The sequence below is a fragment of the Abramis brama genome (genome assembly GCF_963993115.1).
Source record: "Abramis brama genome assembly, chromosome: 8".
NCBI classification, from domain to species: Eukaryota; Metazoa; Chordata; class Actinopteri; order Cypriniformes; family Leuciscidae; genus Abramis; species Abramis brama.
The window spans coordinates 894,372-914,607 of record NC_139970.1 but is presented as its reverse complement, the minus strand read 5'-3'; the positions used below and the strand labels follow the sequence as shown (position 1 = coordinate 914,607).

The following is a 20,236-nucleotide window of genomic DNA, read 5'->3' as shown; positions in this document are numbered from 1 at the left end:
TGGTGTGCCAGCAAGAACATTTGTTTGGTTGAATAAGCACATTGAAAAAAAACTGCACAAACCTCATTGGTTCCCATATCTATTGCTGTGAGATTATTGGTATATTTGAACAAGATTTGAGATGTGTTGGGGGGGCACACATTGAGAACCACTGGTATACACAAATTTCAAAGACGGCAGATTTGGGGAATAAAGCAACTCATTGAACTGACCAGTAAGAGGAGCTCCATGGAATGCCTGTGCTCCAGGAAATCCATCCTGAAGTCCTTCTGCAGGATAACTATCTCTGTACGTCCTATATGAGGATGCTGTCGCTTCAGGGGAATTAAGGCGCAGGTCATGAACCTCATTCTGTGTGAGACGGAAAACAAAGCATGATATTACAAACCCTAAAATCTGAAACTTGTCTGTACCAATTTCACAAAGAGCTGCTGACCAGTTTCACATGGTTGAATTTAAAACCACTAGAAAAATCATCAAAAACGAATTTCTAAAACAACACTTGCTTACAGCATTTATTAGACAGGACCGCATAGATGACACAGGAAACAATGGGGAGCACAGAGAAGAGAACAGGAAAGACAAACGACCTCGAGTCGGGTCTCAAAGTTGGGTCGTCTGAGGCACAGCTACACTATATATACCAGAGTGCCACTTACTTAATACTCAGCAATATTATTTATCCGACTGCACTGACACTATTGGATGAGAGCTGAACTCAGCTGGACGATGACATCACTGCTTTCTGCAGAGATGCTTTATAGATGAATTGAACTCATTTCATAATTGATGCACTTTCAGTTATTAAACTGAATCAACACTGAACTGATTTCATCTCAATAATGAATGTGTACTTAATTCTTCTTAGAGCTGCTTTACAGTAGAATTTAATTCTGTTTGCATCTTTGATCATTATTTTTCTGTTTAGCACTTTAAAGCAGCTTTGAAACGGTGTAAAGTGCTATAAAATAAAGGTGACTTGACTTTGATTCTCATTCTGACTTTGCAGATACACAGAGCACCAGTAATGTTCACAGTATAGAAGGTAAATTCCCATTTGTCAGTGGTAAAGCAAAAGCGAACACAGACTGATTCTGCTACAAGCGGTGGAGGTGCGACTGACCTTCAAGGACTCGACCTGCTGGCACAGCATCTGCAAGAGGGACTTTTGGTCCTCGGCCCAGTGTGGAGTTGTTTTGGGCGAGAACTGGAGAAGGAAACAACAGTCAGGAACCGTAACACCATGTAAACAGCAAGCAAAGCTTCTGCAGAAGCACCAGTGCCATGACATACCATAGATCTTTTAGAAGGAGACGTGGCACTTTTGGATGGAGACGGAGTGGAGAACTTCACATGTGGCTCAGTGGGCTGACCGGGGCTGGACGTCAGCGGATAGTCCACCTGATCTTCATCCCGCTCGTCATCTTCTGAAAGCTGCTGGTTGACCTCGTTCAGCAAATCCATCACATCCTCCATAGATATAGGCAACTTAAAACACGAAGAGACCGAATTAAAGGACTAGTTCATTCAAAACTCAAGCTTTCCAGCAATCCTGAAGACCTTGATTTACTTCTTCAGGTGTGTTTGTTTAATGCTAGAGCTGAACTCAGCAGGACAGTGGCCCTCCAGCATCAGATTTGAGGAACCCTGGAGTAAAGTGAGCAGCACGAACATCAGAGGTGTTTAACATACCTTGTCTATGTCCTCTGGACTGGCCTGATAAATCTTTGTGAGGTATTTCCTGAACTGCAGGAGGAAGTTGATGCTCCTGTCCTGCGTCTCCTCCATCCCGTTTCCCGCCTCCTCCGACAGCCTCTGATAGATCTGACAACACGCATCCACAAACTCATCAGGTCAGGGTCATTCACACACCGATATTAATCACTTCACTTCTGAAGCTGAGCCAGTGTGACTGTCGTCCAGAGAAAGCACTGTTACCTTAGCAAGATGCCAGTAAGACGAGATGCTGTTGAGCTTCTCCAACTTTGCGATGGCCACGTCAGTGTTGCCCTCGATGTCAAGCAGTGTGGCAGAGCTTATGGCGGCCTCTTCCTCATATACTCGCACTTGAGAAGGCTGAAGACAAAGAGACCATTAGAGACAAAACCACCATATGAAACAGAAGCAGGAAGAGAGTACATACCTGTATGTCTCTACTTTGAAAGTGCATGAACATTGGCTCCAGAGGTTCAGGAATGCTGCGTTTGTTTCGGATTTTCTCAAGCAAGGGAAGCACAACTTTCCAGTAGTGCACACTGCGGCCTGCATAGTCCTTCTGGTCATAGTAAGAGTTCACCCGTTCCCCCTGTCAAACACACACGCCAATGTCAGGACACACCCGCTCAGTCTATACTAGTACTCTCACACACAAAAAAATAAATACTATGGAAGTCAATGGGGTACATCAACTGTTTCAGGCCTCCAGACTAACTTTTTTTGCTAGGAGCGCTATAGCCCCTAACTGAACATTTTTAGGAGCACAAGCAGAAAATCTGGGGGCACACCTTAAATCAACATGCACAACACAGTTATTCACATTTCCCCTCATTTCGACTATTACCAAGGCATTTGTCAGTAATACAGACCTAACGTACAGAAAATACAATGTGCAGTTTTATTTTAAGTTCACAGTGCTCCAGTCCAGACTAACATTTGAGGGAAGCAGCACCAGAGCCACTGAGTTCTACAGAAAGTATTTTGTAGTACTGTGGGGCTGACAATAAAGCACTGAGTTTAATTTGGGATAGCTAAAATTAACTTGAATTATCATTCATAATGTCCTTATATTAATTCAAAAGCAAAACGAGTGAAAAAATAAATATTAGGGAGTGAAACAGCTAATAAGCCAATAAGCGCTCCTCTGCAGCCACCTACTGGTTATAATGGTAATTTTATCCTTTTTTTATTTTTAAATTGTGAGATTCTCAAGCTGCGTCGAGATGCTGTGGGAACGCCACTGCTTGAACTGCTTCTTATGCATGCATGCATGTATATATATATGTGTGTGTGTGTGTGTGTGTGTGTGTGTGTGTGTGTGTAGCTAAATTAGACATCAATTGCCCAGCCGAGAAACAGGAAGTTTAAAAAAAAAAAAAAGTGCTGGATGAACGCTTACCATCTAGATCACAGCCTCCTTGTTAGGGACTGGCGTTGTATCCACTGATCTATATAGAATGACTGGATAGCTCATGACGTTCTAAACTACCATCAGGCAGTGAAGCCACCGGAAGTGTTCGAGCGGCCATCTTACGATTCCCTACCAGCAGAGGGCTCATACGGCCGTTATACAGAGATTGGTAGCTCCGACAGCACTTTAAAGATGACCCACTGTGCAGCATATAAGTGTAAAACGACGTTCACAAAAGGATGTAGAAAAACTGCCCACAGGTTTTAATTCAAGCCATAAAATTAGTAATTTATATGCACAATTGTCGCGTGTTGTTTTCTCCGAGGCAAGAGTAATGCTGCTGCTTCTTCAAAAAACAACGATAAAACAGTCAACAGTAGCCTATAAGAAACCTCAGAGCAGCAATAATCACAATTAAGTGTCCAATAGCGACACCATTTGAACGCTTCAAAAGAGCTTCGTGCAGAGTCCGTTTACCGTTAACCTATACAATTTGTATTATGCATTTCCTGAACATGTACTTGCTAACTAATCAAACACTTTATTTGAACAAACTACTGATCTATAAAACACAATCGGTCTTCCGACCTTTAACTATCGTGTCAATTGATTTTGATAAGCGCGAGGGAGAGAGAGCAATACAGCGCTCGTGTTGTCTGAAGACGGTGAGAGTGCGCGCGCGCAGCCGAGGTTCTCTCTCTCTCTCTGCTCGTTCTTATATGCGCCCTGTCCACTGATCTAAATAATTCATTGTTACGACGACTTATTTGTTCCCTCGTTTTAATAAATCGTGGACTCGTTGAACTAATTCCCTCCCTCACTTTGATTTATCGAATTACAACGTGGCCACAATATAGTAAAACGAGGGAACAAATTAGTAAAACGTGCTGAGGTATTATCAATTCGTGGCCACGAAACAATATTCACCTGAATATTCACCAATTCACAAAAATATAGGTCTTTAGCATTCACTATTTAATTAATAGTATCAAACTGTTGTCCTTACCTGTGAAGATAGCTCTTCAGTGAAGGCCGACTAGTGTTCTCATACAGCTTTTTATTTCTTTTGCAAAGAAATTGCCGTTTTTTAAAGGATAATTCTGGTATTTAACACTTTGAGTCTATTTTGAAGTTTGTTTTGGATGAACAAGAGTGGTGGACAAAGAAATTTTGACAATGGTTCCTGTCTCGACTTTTTTAGAATTGCCCATGACCGCTTTAGAATGGGAGTCTATGGCCATGCACAAACATGTCCTTAAAACAACCCTTAACGTTCGTTTTCAAAACTGTGCAACTCACCGAGTGGTTAGTGGTGTTCGTTGATGTTCCAAAACAAATATATCGGCGCAATGTATGATTTCAATCCGTTTATTTTTCTATAGTGGAACTATTTTTTCAGATACCTCACAACCGCGTATAAACTTCCGCTCTTCCGCAACTTCCGTTGCTCTGCTCACGCTAGCCTTCTGAGAGACAGAGAACCGAGCGAAAAGACCTAAAAGACTACAACCAAAAGTAAACAGCCCCCTTTCCGTTTCCGGTAGCGCAGTAATATCAACGAGCAATGAGTCCTCCAACGGAAATCAATGGGATTTTACAAAATGCCAAATAAAACACGACAGAAACTGTATTTCGCTACGCTACTTGTTTTGGAACATCAACGAACACCACTAACCACTCGGTGAGTTGCACAGTTTTGAAAACGAAGGTTAAGGGTTGTTTTAAGGACATGTTTGTGCATGGCCATAGACTCCCATTCTAAAGCGGTCATGGGCAATTCTAAAATAGTCAAAAAGTCGAGACAGGAACCATTGTCAAAATTGTTCATCCAAAACAAACTACAAAAATAGACTCAAAGTGTTAAATACCGGAATTATCCTTTAATAAGCAAGAAAAAATTCCGACTTTAAACAAATACCCTTTTAAATGCTTAGGATGTTTGCGTTGTAAGAATGTACAGGGAGACTTTAGATTTAAAAATGGTGTCTTGTTAGGCAATGTTTTCTCAGTCAAATCATAAAATTTCCTATTGATTCAATAGAATGCGTGAGCTCACTAGGGAATACCAATATGGCGGCGCGGTGGCTTCACTGTTTATGACGTCATGAGCTATCCAGATATTCTATATAGATCAGTGGTTTTATCCCAATCTCCACACAGAGATGTCGAAATCGTGGAAGAAATCAGTCTCATGTCGTGTTTTCACCCCTCAAACATCCAATTATAGTAACATCTCAGGGTTGAAACAACATGGTTATGTGACGATGCCTCAGGCTGAAGAGACGCTTGCGAGCGATCTCTCTCCTGAGTCTGAATCGTCACTTAAGTCCCCAACATTACCCACCAAGCCTCTTCGGCGCTGGTGGGTAAAGCGTATTCGGCAGAAGGTCAGGCTGCAGCATGCTTGCATACAATGTCTATATTGCAAGCATATTAGGCTGCCTGCTAAGGGACCTGGATGAAAGTGAGGAAGTAAGCGCGAATTGCGTCGCACTACAGATGTGTCTCTTCAGGCAGCCAAGGAGAGGCCACGGAAAGACATCTGTAGTTAAATCTATCAGATATGAAAGACAAAGTTAGATCTGTCCTTATGGACACTCCGCTCTCGCCTTCTGGCCTCTTCGGCGACTCAGTCAATATGGTCGTCGAGAGGTTTCAGGAGGAAAATAAACAAGCAGCGGCATTTCAAAAGTTTCTTCCTCGTTGATCTATGGTCCCTGAGACTGCTGGGCGGGAGCAGTCTAGGCCGTCTACAAGCTCCTCACAGCACAGAGTGCAGCAAAAATAAAGCGTCGCCATCCGGGCTCCTCCACATTCAGGGGGGTCTGGGTGGCGGTCGCAGTCGAAACATCTAAAGATAGAGATAATAACAGTCCTCAGATATTGTCTAAGAAGGCTTCGACTAAGAAGTAGTCCTGATGACGAGGCCGCCAGACTTCTGAGGGCAGTCCCCTCTGGGGAGAAACTTTCTCAACCTCATTATACGGTGCCGTTTCTCCTTTGTGCCCTCTAGGGGGCGACCCTCTGAGGAGGGCCACACTGGTGCCAGTTCAGTTGTTCCCTGCTGGTTCACCGCTTCAGGGCGCCGAGGTGTCTGCATTTCCCAACGATCCTCCGAGGAGGGTCGTAGAACAGAACTCGAGAGACTGGTCCCCCTAGTAGATTTTCTGGCAGCGTGGAAGCTACTGCCAAATATATCTCATTGGGTCCTGCTCAATATAGAAAAGGGATACAGTATTCAGTTCGGTTCTCGTCCGCCCAGATTGGACCCCGAGCAGGCTCTGGTTATGGAGCAAGAAGTTCAGACTCTTCTATGAAAGGAGACTATAGAAAGGGTTCTTCCTCCCAGCAGGGAGTGTCAGGGTTTTACAGCCGTTACTTCATTGTTCCAAAGAAGGATGGAGGGTTGCGTCCTATTCTAGACCTGTGTCAACTAAAGAGCAGGGTTCAGAAACTCAAGTTCAAGTTCCGTAGAAACATATCTACGGGGCGCGGTGGAAAACTGGTGAAATTACGGCGTTGGACAGCGGAGTCAGAAGAGACTTGTGTTTATATAATTCCATTTGACATATTTGAAAGTCTACAAGGTATCGTTTTTGTTGTATTTTGTAAGATGAGTGGAGGGCTATATTAACGGAAGAATGCCAGGTGGCATCGAGGGTGAGTTGACAGATGCAAATGTTAATTTCTCTGGGATGGGCATCCATAATGTTCGCGTGGGATGCAGTAGTGGGTGGGGGGTGGGTTGGGAGGGAGGTTTTGCTCTAATTTACAAGGTTCGTAATGTTCTATTTCATGGGAAGGTTACATTTTTTTAATTTAAGCTGGAAGGTTTCATGCACTTTTTTATTTATTTAAGTGGGTCAGGCAAAACATGTTTTGTTTCATTTAATGAGTAATGGGGTGAACACTCGCGGTGGCGGGACACTGAAATTAAGTTGGAATGTGCGAGGAATTAATAGTCCAGTTAAGAGAGGAAAGGTTTATGCGCATCTTAAGAAATTGGGTGCAGAGATAGTTTTTCTACAAGAAACGCATATTAAAAGTACAGCGAAGTTTAGCGTTAAGGCTCCATGGATGTCTCAGGTCTACCAGTCAAATTTTTCTACTAAAACTAGAGTAGCAATTATCATTAAGAAATCTGTCCCCTTTATACATAAACAATTAAGGATGTGAATGGCAGGTACTTGGTCGTGTGTGGGGAAATAAATTCATTAACCATCACTTTAGTGAATGTTTATGGTCCCAACTTCGACGACCCTTCATTTTTTGAAAAAGTCTTTAAGATCATACCAGACTTTACGCATTCACGAGTCATCATAGCAGGTGATTACAATTGCGTGTTAAATGCTAGGTTAGACACGCATCCCCGTCGAACCATAACAAGTAAATCGGCTGGTGTATTAAGCAATTACATGCAAAAGTTAAATTTAATAGATAGCTGGAGAGCTTTGCATCCCACGGACCATGACTTTTCATTTTACTCTTCAGTCCATAAAACATACTCAAGAATTGACTTTTTCCTAATAGATTCAAGTTTGTTGCAAAGTGTAGTTTCAACACAATATCATAATAGATTATTATCAGACCATGCCCCTGTTTCTCTTAATTTAAAAATACAATTTAGTAGAGGAAATTATGCCTGGAAATTTGATATGTTATTAAATGTCAAATTTTGTAAATATATTTCAAACAAGTTTACATTATTTTTTAGAAAACAACGATAAAGGAGATGTATCTGATTCTGTCCTATGGGAGGCAATGAAGGCAGTTATTAGAGGTGATATTATAGCATATCAATCTGCAAAGAATAGAGAGAATAGGGCCAAATTGAATGATATTGACACACAAATAACACATTTAGAGATGGAATACAGATCAACCAGTTGCGAGACTATTCTTAAGAAAATAGTTGCACTGCGAAGTGAATGTAACTTTTCTTTCTAAGAATATTTCAAGACAACTCATGTACAGGGTTTTTCCTACATTGAAATTTTTTTGGCGGCCGCCAAAACGATTTTTTGTCCCGCCAAAGCCTTATTTGATCTGTAATTGGGTTTTGTGAGTGAAGCGGAGTGACGGAGAGAACGATCACAGCGCCCCACCCCCGCGCGCGCACTCTCCGTCTTCAGTTCTGTCTTTGCTCTCTCCCTCGCATCAAAATCAACTGATCCTAAAGGTCGGAAGACCGAATCCATGTTTCACGTGGTGCACTCGGAGAATATTTTTGCTGAATTAGCGCTGTGTGTGAATTGCAGTCAAAAAAAAGTTGCCTTATCTTCTCTTACAACTTATGTGACAGGCATTCCGCACATGCAGCTGACATAACTTTAAATAAACGCAAAAATAAATAAATAAATCTATCCAGTTTGAAGTGGTTTAGGGGTGTGCGATATGACGATTTTTGATCGTGGACGATTAAAATGTCTACACTGCTTTTGAAAAAATATCGTAGAATCGAGCATTATATCTGTTCTGGCGCCTCTGTCCCAACATACTGAACAACGCGACGTATATTCACATAAAATGTTAACAACGGAACGGGACACTGCAGTTCATAATTTGCATGTGCTTTAATGCCTTGTCGGTTAAACATTTAATTCGCGTGCTGATGCGCTGTTCTAACGTGTGCGTTTCTCATTGAAGCTCACATGCACTAAAGCCTGTCTACCAGCGCCTGGATACTGGACTAAGTTATCTTTCGAGTCTTATTGTGCTTATACTACACACAAGGTTTACATAAAGTCGGTTATGTCTAAAGTGAAAGCAAACTTGAGAAAATTGAGAGAAAATCTGCTTGTCAAATGCGTGTATATTAGACGCGTCGCGCGCAACTCTTAAAGAGACAGTAGTTATAGTAAACACGCTGCCGCTTGTCCTTAAAGGGATAGTTCACCCAAAAATTAAAATTATCTCATCATTTACGCACTCTAATGTTGTTCCAATCCTCTATTAATTTCCTTCTAATATTTTCTAATATTTTTCTAATATTAATATTTTGAAAAATGTGGCTATCCAAAAAGTAGCTAGTCCCCATTGACTTCGATACCATCCTACAGGAGAATATACTATGGAAGTCACTGGGGTACATCAACTGTTTGGTCACCCACAATCTTCCAAATAACTTTTATTTTCAACAGAAGAAAGAAACTTATTCGAGTTTAAAACAACTTGAGAGAGTAAATTATGATAATTTGAATTTTTAGGAGAACTATCCCTTTAATGTTAATAAGACAACAAAATGCAAAGAGAAAATCACTCAATGCTCTTGACTGATAACTTTAATAGTAGCTTTAATAAGTATCAATGTTTAATTTATACAGTGAAGTCTATGTTTTGTTTTATTTTCATATTTGTTCATTTAATTACTTTCTTCAATGCTACTGTTAAATACACCTATAGCTGAAAACAAAGCACTGTTTATTTAATTTGTATATTAAGTTGTGTATGTGTAATGTGTATCTTTGATCTTAATATTTAATAACAAAGAAAATAATGACAAATATTTTTATCTTTGCCCCTGTCTGCCTTTTTTTATTTTTATATTTTGTTACCTAAGGCTTTGTTTTTAAAATATGGACATTAGTTTGGCTGTAATGCTAAGTCACAAAATAGTAAAACCAACATAAAAAGAATCGTGATAAAATCGTGAATCGTGATTTTCCTGAAAAAAATCTTTATATGATATTTTTGCCATATCGCCCACCATCTTTCAAAACAATGAAAGCCAGTCGTGGAAAAATCACAGCTTTTTTTGCAAAGAGGGCAAGAAAGGATGACAGTGAGAGTGACAGGTAATATCTGTGTCTGATAATTGCATAGTCTATATATAATTTGGAAGAGGTTTAAAATTGAATAATTATCAGCCACAGTCTGGAAGAAAATGATGGCCCCCCAAAAAAATAAAATAAAAAGAATGAACAACCAAATATTAACAACGAGGAACAAAAGAAACAAACATCAAGGTATAGATATAAAATAAGTTGTAATCGCTTTCTTTTACTATCTAGCCTGACAGTGATAGTTTTTTCATGAATAAATAGGATAAGAAAAAAAATCACAAACTGTTTCTTTGTATTTATTTTAAATTTAACATGTATTGTCAATATTGGGCTTGCGGATCATGTGGGTACTAGGGTACTCTTTGCTGTGTGTGGATGACCATGTCGGTGAGCCACCACCGAAGACCAATTTTGACCCAGGAAAAACCCTGATGTATATCAGACAAAGGCAGTTTGAAATAGGTGATAAACCCCAAAAACTACTTGCACGACAATTAAAGCATTCTCAGGCAACTCGTGCAATACATAAAATAAAATCTGATAATGGGAAGATAATTGTTGATCCTTTGGAAATTAATCGTTGCTTCGCTGATTTCTATAGAGAAGTTTATGAATCAAAATGTGATACGAGCCTGGAAGCAATAGAAGAATTTTTTTCTGATTTGGACCTTCCCATTCTTAGCACTGAAGCAAAACAATTTTTAGACAAAGATCACGCTGGAAGAAATAAATGAAGTAATATCTCAGTTACCTAATAATAAATCTGCAGGACCTGATGGCTTTAGTGCTGAATTCTTTAAAAAAATTAGGAATAATCTTGTACCTTTAATCCAAAGATTGATTAAAAATGCAACAACATTGTAAATTTCCACCAACAATGTACAGAGCGAGCATAGTATTAATTCCAAAACCAGGACGGGATAAATTGCAGATGTCTTCCTATCGACCGATTTCCCTTATTCCCATTGAATCTAAGATTACAAGCAAAATTATTGCAAATAGGTTGAAGAGTACATTTGTTCAATAATTCATCAAGACCAGACTGGTTTTATGCCCAATAGGCATATACATTTCAATTTGAGACGGCTGTTTAGCATAATTTATAACAAGAAAAACTTAAAGACATGTGTAATTTCACTAGACGCTCAACGAGCATTTGACCAATTAGAGTGGAAATATATGATTGCTGTTTAAAAGAAATTTGGATTCGGTTCAGAATTTGTTAAATGGATTGAAACTATTTATGCGCATCCAGTAGCTTCTGTTATTACTAACCAAGACATTTCAAACTCATTTCAGTTATCTCGTGGCACACGACAGGGATGCCCCCTATCTCCTTTTTTGTTTGCCATATCGATGGAACCTTTGGCAGCAAGGATCAGGCAACATCTTAACATAGCACCTATAATGATCGAGGGCAGACCCCAACATCTTTCTCTGTATGCGGACGATGTTCTACTGTACATTTCTAAACCTGAAATGTCTATTCCACCATTACTTGAGCTTATTGAAAAATTTGGCCGTTTCTCTGTATTCACGATAAATTGGGAAAAAAGTGAATTAATGCCAGTCTCTGACGATCTAGATACAATTTTTTTAGCCAGCACCAAATTTAAAATTGCAAACAACCTTTAAATATTTGGGTCTGATGATCACTAAAAATCCTGAAATGTTATTAAAATTGAATTGGAAAAAGAAAATTGATCAGCTTAAAGATAATGTCATTTTTTGGAAGACTCTCCCCATGTCCATGGTAGGCAGGATAAATGCTATAAAAATGGTTGTACTTCCAAGATTTTTGTATGTATTTCAATGTATTCCTTTCTTTATCCCCCTTTATCATTTTAAACAGTTAGAATCTATTATAACCAGCTTCATTTGGGCCAACAAGACAGCCAGGATCAACAAGAAACATCTAAACAAACTTAAGGATCAAGGAGGGTTTGGGCTTCCCAATTTTAAATATTATTATTGGGCAGCTAATTTAAATACTTTAGCATGGTGGAGAAAATCTGGGTTGGCGGAGTTAGGTGACAAGCCAGAATGGTTAGCAATTGAAGAAGCCTGTTGTAATAATAATAAGACTTCATTACCAGCTCTGCTTAATAGTCCCATTAAAATTGATGTCAAGAGTATCAACGGAAGCATAGTTATTTCTAATCTAATCAAGGTGTGGAAACAAATTAAAGTATATTTGAAAATTCCAGATATATATCTGGACACTCCTATTTGTAATAATCATGCTTTTCCTCCGGGGTTACACGATAAGCTGTTTTTTTCAATGGAAACACATGGGTATAGTAACAATTCAAGATCTTTATAGGGAAGGTACATTCAGCTCTTTTGAACAGCTAAAACAAAACTATGCTATTGTTTCTGCACATTTTTTCCGTTACTTGCAAGTTAGAGATTTTATTAGAAAGCACATTCCAAACTTTGAAATTTTGAATTTGAATCGCACTTTAGAGAGAATTGTTAATGTTAACCCTGGTATGAGTGGTAGTGTGTCAAACTTTTACAAATTACTGCTAGAAAATGTGGACAATACCACAGAGAAAATAAAACAAGACTGGGAGGAGGAAATTGGTCTAAACATTCACGAAAACATGTGGGATGAGTGCTTGAGAAGCATACATGCATGTTCTTTGAATGCTAGACACAATCTGATTCAGTTCAAGATAATTCATAGGCTTCATTATTCTAAGTCAAAACTTCATAAAATTTATCCCACGATTTCTCCACTCTGTAATAAGTGTAAAATGTCAGAAGGCACACTGTTTCATTCTTTATGGTTATGTAGTAAAATTCAACCATTTTGGAAATGTATATTTAAATTTTCTTTCTGAAGCAAACTCTATTGATTTGGAGCCTGAGCCTTGCACTGGACTTTTAGGAGCAGAGAATGCTTCTTGCAATAAATATCAGACACAGGCCATTTCGCTGTGTATGATGCTTGCAAAAAGACTTATGGCGCTTTTCCACTACACAGTACCAGCTCGCCTCGGCTCGACTCGGCTCTGTTTGGTTTTCCACTGTGTAAAAGTTGTACCTGTACCTGCTTCCAGGTACTTTTTTTCGTACCACCTCCGGCGAGGTTTTAAGTGAGCTGAGGCGATACTAAAATGTGACGTGAAAACACGACAGATTGCTGATTGGTCAGAGAGAATCGTCACTATTCACTGCGTCATCATTGCACGCGCCAGACGGAGTATCCTGAATAAAAAAAACAGCAAAAACAAAAATAAAAACATCCAAAAACAGCATACACTCGATTTCCTCCATTTTCCTGTGTGTGTGGGTAGCAGGTGTGTCTCGCGCGTCTTGCGTAAAAGATTAACCCTCTGGGGTCTGGGCTGTTTTTGGGGCCCTTGAGATGTTCTGACATGCCCTGACATTTGTGCTTTTTTCAGTTGCTTATAAACATATTAATGGCAAAGGTGTAAATTCACTCTATAAAGCACAAACAGGGCTGCGATAATATGTGAGCCATGTGTATGTACATGTTTTCATTTTTGAGAGAATAATGTTTATGCATGGATATTGAAAAAACTAAAAACTAAAATTTCTGAAATAAGGCCACAAAACACATAGTAAATATGTGTCAATAAGACTTTTGACTAATGGATGTCCTCACCTAGAGTTTTTTCTTCAAAATTATGTGAAAATAGTCTTGCTTCATCGTTCACATAAAACCATACATTGATTTAAATTGATGTAAAACAGGTTTTGCTTGGAAAGCCAATATGTGAGGGGGGCGTGAACGAGGAGTGGTTTACACCTTAGAATACAATGTCCCACCCACTCTGCATAATGAGCCATTCACTCAGGTGTGAAACTGACTGAGCCACAATGCAAGGACAAAAGATATATTTAGAAGAAGACTTATATTGACCATTTAAGATTTTGCTTACATCTATCTTGTAAATATGTTTTGCTATTTTATTAAAAAGGTTACAATTACAACAATAATTACAATTTCAACAATATTTCAAGTGTACTCTTTCTTTGTAAAAAAAAAAGATTATAGGCCTACATTTTATCTATGTATTCATTAGTTTGAATTTAGTTAACATTGAAACAGCTAACATCTTAGTTGATGACTTTATTTTTGACAAAAATAGAATTTTATATATAGAAATTGCTAAACAAAAGCTTATTTGACGTGGCAGTATATTCTACAGTAAAAACTGTACCCAAATCTAGTCAACAAGATGTTGTCTTTCATATTTCCCCTGACTGTAACGTTGTTTTCATGAAATATTAGGGCATATTGTTAATTTGCAGTTTAATACGTTGCTTATACAAATAGCCTACATTTTATTTCAACATATTTCAGTCGATTTTTACTCATCTCAGTATAGCAATACAGTTTGCTAAAACATCATCATTCATTCACACACGCGATTTAAATTTAACTTCTGGCAAAGATGAAGTTGACGATAGGCTATTGACTCGCGATCTTCGCAGTAGGCTAGTGAACGCACCGGAGAAATGCACATTTATTAGGCTACATAGTTTTTTGTTTTGGATGGTTTTGTTTAGAACCAGCTTTCTGTAAATATATTTCACATTTTTTAGACATGTGAGGCGAGTAGGCTACGGTCTGGTTCATGATGATCTCCAGTTCAAGCACCTTATGTTGTGATTGCTAGCCTATATTTACTTTAAATCCAGGAAATTTGTTAATGAAAAAATTATTAATTAAGATACAATTGATACAAAACGAAATTCGTTTTAAAGAAAGGATTTGTACTTTCTGTTTTGAGGTCTCTGTGAAAGTTTGAAAGTCTTTTAGTGCTTTTTTTTAGAGCGCTCGCGTCCATAATGGAGAACTGTCACGTAATATTGTTTTTTGCCAGCTGTGGTAAACAGCGCGCATCTATGCCGTTCATTCATTCATAAACAGAAACCCGAGAAGGAAAAAAAACTTACTAGTATTCCTCAGCTCGTATTCCTCGTATTCCTCATTATTCCTCACAGCGCTGCGAGACGGTGTAAACAAGTAATGTTCTGAATAAACTTGTGTTTTGGTTTTCTCGAGCTGATATGGGTGCGTTCACAGAGGATTGCGCGGATTACCTCAGCCATTTGCGTTTGAATAGCGCGCGCTCTCCGTGGGCGTGTCACATTACATTTGAATTAGTTCTAATGAGGTCGACTGGAATCGCTCTTTTAATACAGATTTCACAAGATGAGAATATTTGTTTTTTATATAAATTACTTCATTTAAAAGAAGAGAATTCAAGCTTCATGCCTGTGTGTCTGTATGCCTGTTTGACTGAGTATTCACTGAGTTATTGCTCATTTTCGGACGCGTTTCAGAATGGACTACACTGGCAGAGAGAAGGCAGAACTCGCCTCGTATTTATTTTTCTTTATTTGGCAAAAAGCACAACACTTGTTTTTATTGTGAGTATACACAAAAATAATACACATTTAACAGAATCGATTGATGTATGAAACTCCTATGGAAAATCAAAGTCAACAGAGTATTTATGAGTTTCTTTTACACTGATAAAAAAAAAAGCGAGCTGGTATCGCCGGCGATACCGTCGACCTCTGGGGGTTAAAGTCACGGCAGTTTCCTGCGGCGTCGCTATGACGACCAGGTACTATTGTGGAGGTACTATCTGCAATGGAAAACGGAGCGAAAAGCGAGCCGAGTCGAGTCGAGTCGAGCTGGTACTGATAATGGAAAAGCGCCATTATTTTGCAGATGTGGAAAGCAGATTCTGTACCCACTTTTGAGATGTGGGCTAGGGAGTTGGGAAATATGTTGCACTTGGAAGAACTGAGATTTATATTAAAAGACAAACTATCCATTTTCATTAAGATTTGGAAACCAATAAGAAAATTCTTAAAGGTGGACTGAACAAGCTTTGTGTATTATTATTATTTTGTTTTTATTATTTTTGTTTTACAACTACTTTAATTTAAAAAAGCTGTCTGATTATACATTATTTTAATTTCTGTTGTTGTCGCTCACTAAGATAAAAGATTGTATATGTTCACTCTTTGCTCATGTACAAAAGGTTTTTGTTTGTAGAGCATTTGAAGAAACCTTCTACAATCATTGCAATATGGGGAGGGGGGTGTTCTAATTCAAGTACTCAGCTCAATGTAGCATGTACAAGGTACTGCTTAGGAAGTATATTTAGATATTTACATGTATAGTTACTATTTTGGTGTCATTGTGCATGTTTGTTGTCTTTAAGAAAATGAAAATAAAGGGATTAAAAAAAAAAGAAAAAAGATTCAATGTAAAAAAAAAAAAAGTAAAATTTTGGTCATGGTGATTACGTAGGTATGAATTTAAACAAATTTGCATATCGGGACTTCACTGACAGTTTTCCAGAACTTCATGCCAAGCTAAAGAGGTGTCGAGAGAAAAAAAAGAAAAAGATTTTGATTAAAAAAAATTAAAAATGAAAAATACATTTATAGCTGTCACAAAGAACTGGGAAAAGTAATGATTATTAATAAGTCAAATATATCAAGGAGACATTTCAATTGTTTATTAAGTGTTTTCTGTGTCAAAGATGAAGTTGACGATGCCGACTCACGATCTTCGCAGTAGTGAACACGCCAGAGAGAAATGCACTTTTCATACGGATTACAGAAGCAGAGAACAGTGTTTTCTTTCGTTTTGAATTGTTTTGTTTAAAAAGTACACATTTCATGCTTTCTATATATACACATTTCTCAGGTCTGTGAGGCAAGAAGCTTATACGCTGAGTTTCAGTTCATTTAAGAGACACGAGCTCCTGTTCACGCGCCGGCGCCTCAGTGTCCTGATTATTGCCTGCTATATTTATAAATATATATACTTCTTATTTATTAAATCCAGGCAATTGGTTGATGAAACATTGATTAAAATTAAGATACAATTAATACAAAACGAAATTCACTTTAATGAAAGGTTTTCTACAAAAACAAACTTAATGAAGTGGTCAAAATCTTGTCTGCCCACTCCATTTGTCTCCCAATATTTTCGGGATCATCTTATCTTATTCATGCTTTTCACTTTTCATATAATCAACATAAAATTTAAAAAAATATATTATTTTATTTAAACATGAATATGAAACTAAATAGTTTTTTAATGACTGGGCTACAACACATAGGCCTATTAGCCTACAGTAGGCTACAGAGAAATTTAATGACGGAGCGTCTTGCCGGTGAGCATATGGGGGGAGAGATACGATTTTCGATCAATTATCGAATATTATTTTGCTTGATATTCCAATCCTTAATATTTGGTGTTTTAAATGCCTGTTTGAGATCTCTGTGAAAGTTTTAAAGCAGTCTTGTAGTGCCGCCTTCAGAGCGGTCACGTCCGTAACATTGTTTCTTCCTCATAAATGCGAACACGAAAAATAAAATAAAATGAATATATTATGTTCTGTGGAGAGCCAACCCTGGTGGGTAGTATTATTTTTGGTTTGCGCAGTGTAATTCATAGAATTACTAAAACATATTTTACCACCTAAAAGTTAAAGATTTTTTGAAAAAGAATTTTAAAATTTTAAAAGATTTTTTAAAAGTTAACGCAAGTGTATTTCCCTCATATTAAATATAAAACGAATGTGTACACTGATATTTTTCTAACGTCTGGACTCCTTTATTAAGGGAGTATGGATGTATACAGTCGTTTCAATATAGTATTAAACGCATTTTCTGATAATTTATATTTCAAGTTTTGACTGCAAATGTCACGTCCATAACATTGGAATTGCCCAATAGTAATGTAAAGATGTGGTAGCATTGGATCTGGACGGAAAGGATAAAGGCCATTGCACACTGAGTCCGAAATTTTCGCATGCGTTTTTTCGTGTTCGTCAGCCTTAAAATTCGTCACGCACAGAAACCTTGCACACTGAGTCCGATGCATATTTATTAAACCTTTGCGGAAAAAACGCAAAAAATACAAAATGGATTCGTCAAGCAGTGAGGATGATTTTGTTGCCCTCTTTCTTCTAAAAAAGAGAAAAAGAAAGAGGAAATATTGGGACCATCCAATCCTGAGATTGCGCCGAGAGGAAGGAGAGTTTCATCTCCTTATCAATGAGTTGCGAAATTATCCAGAGCGATTCAAAATTTACCTCAGAATGTCAGTGGAACAGTTTGATGCTTTGATAGCGATACTGGAGCCACATATTAAAAAGAAGACCAACAATTTCCGTGAACCAATCGATCCTGTTATGTCTAAGGTATGGACACACACACACACACACGGCCGGCGGGAGCGCTGGGCAGACAGAACAGCTCTATATGGTTATATTTTATACCCAAATAATACATGATTAGTAATCGAATTGGCTGCTCAATCACACCTTAATCGATCCGAAATTTCGATCTGAGGGGAGGTTTATTCCTTTTCTAATCCGATCGAGAGAACATGTAAACACTTGATCGAATTGATTTTAACCCTCTGGGGTCTAAGGTGTTTTTGGGGCCCTTGGGATGTTTTGACATGCCCTGACATTTGTGCTTTTTTCAGTTATTTATAAACACATTAATGGCAAAGGTGTAAATTCACTCTATATAGCACAAACAGGGCTACCATAATATGTGAGCAACATGTATGTAGATGTTTGTATTTTTAAGAGAATAATGTTTATGCGTGGTTATTGAAAAAAATAAAAATGAAAGTTGCTGAAATAAGACCACAAAACTCATACTAAATATGTGTCCACAAGACTTTTGACTAATGGATGTTGTCGCTTCGAGTTCTGGCTTCAAAATTATGTGAAAATAGTCTTGCTTTATCGTTCACATAAAACAATACTTTGATTTAAATTGTGTAAAGCCCTATTCGCACGGGATTAGTATTACCTAGGGACCTCCGGTAATTTGTAATCGCAGAGGTCGTCTGTGATTTTTATCCTGTGCGAATCTGCCATGTCTGTAAAAATTCCCCCGAAAATTACCTACCGTATTTCGGCCAACACAGGGGTCCTCTGATAATACCAGTCCCGTGCGAATCCCCATGTCTGTGATTTGGGCTGTTTTTCTGTGAGCCTATCGTTTCCTAAAGAACGTAACCATTATGGGCCGTTTAACAGTCCATTTTACGTCTGTATTAAAACTATATTAACAATAAAATATCTCGATATGCTCTACTCCAATCCGATTATAGTTTTTCTCCAAAAAAACTATGAAGTGCTGCAAAAGAGAAAACAAACTACAGTAAAGACGTGATCCGGAAGCTCAACTCGGACCATTGTCATGGAAACGTCAAATTAAGCATTTTGGCGCAACATGGAAGCTCTTTTGGAAAGTTAGACGCTTTTTGTGGTAGTGTAACTTAGTAGTCTGTATCGTGGAGCATTTCTTTGTCTCACACGGCCTCTAAAGACGTCTATCCTGTAAATATCTCAAGAAATCAAAGTGCGAAAGAGTAAAAATGATATAAAATGAAATAAACCAAATAAAATGAATAGAAAAACAAGCCTATCGCGACGTTTCTGTATTTATAATACCTTCTTCAGGCAGGCTTGTTGTAAATATGGACAAAGAATAAAAGAAAAAGAAGATATATTATATATTTATACAATAATATTATATTCTATAATATATAGAATATATTTCTCTAATAAATTGGTTTTAAATAAGTTCTTTTTTTGAATTGCAATACTGCAGCGCGATCTTCGTTTCAGCACGTTCAGCTAGTGAAGTGTGAATGGGTGGGCGCCACTGATCTATATAATGAGTCATTCTATATAGATCAGTGGTGGGCGCACGCTGTAAAGTCCGTAAACTCGAGGGAATTAAGGACATTTATTTGCCCGTGTGAATAAGCCACCAAAAACACAGACGTCAGGGGGTAATTTCTTAATTACAGAGGTCCAGGGGTAATACTAATCCCGTGCGAATAGGGCTTAAGACAGGTTTTGCTTGGAAAGCCAATATGCGAGGGGGGCGTGAAGGAGGAGTGGTTTACACCTGAGAATACAATGTCCCACCCATTATGTGTAATGACTTGCATAATGAGCCATTCATTCAGGTGTGACACTGACTGAGCCACAAGAATGAAAGCAAGGACAAAAGATATATTTAGAAGACTTATATTGACCATTTAAGATTTTGCTTACATCTATCTTGTAAATATGTTTTGCTATTTTATTAAAAAGGTTACAATTACAACAATAATTACAATTTCAACAATATTTCAAGTGTACTCTTTCTTTGTAAAAAAAATGATTATAGGCCTACATTTTACCATATGTATTCATTAGTTTGAATATAGCCAACATTGGAACATCTAACATCTTAGTTGATGACTATTTTTGACAAAAATAGTATTTTATATATGTGTGTGTGTGTG

General features: G+C 38.0%; 1 protein-coding gene across 2 annotated transcripts in view; it reads right to left on the bottom strand.

Annotated features, from left to right (window-relative positions):
• Window positions 1–20,236, bottom strand: part of LOC311088039 (E3 SUMO-protein ligase RanBP2-like) — a 90,724-nt gene that overhangs the window by 34,282 nt on the left and 36,206 nt on the right. For both annotated transcript variants that reach the window (XM_084121675.1, XM_084121676.1), the window contains exons 12-17: window positions 2,144–2,305; window positions 1,939–2,076; window positions 1,693–1,824; window positions 1,294–1,488; window positions 1,124–1,207; window positions 213–351 (exon numbers count right to left, since the gene is read on the bottom strand). In XM_084121675.1, coding sequence (XP_083977801.1) covers window positions 213–351; window positions 1,124–1,207; window positions 1,294–1,488; window positions 1,693–1,824; window positions 1,939–2,076; window positions 2,144–2,305 — 850 coding nt within the window. The remainder of the gene's footprint in view (window positions 1–212; window positions 352–1,123; window positions 1,208–1,293; window positions 1,489–1,692; window positions 1,825–1,938; window positions 2,077–2,143; window positions 2,306–20,236) is intronic.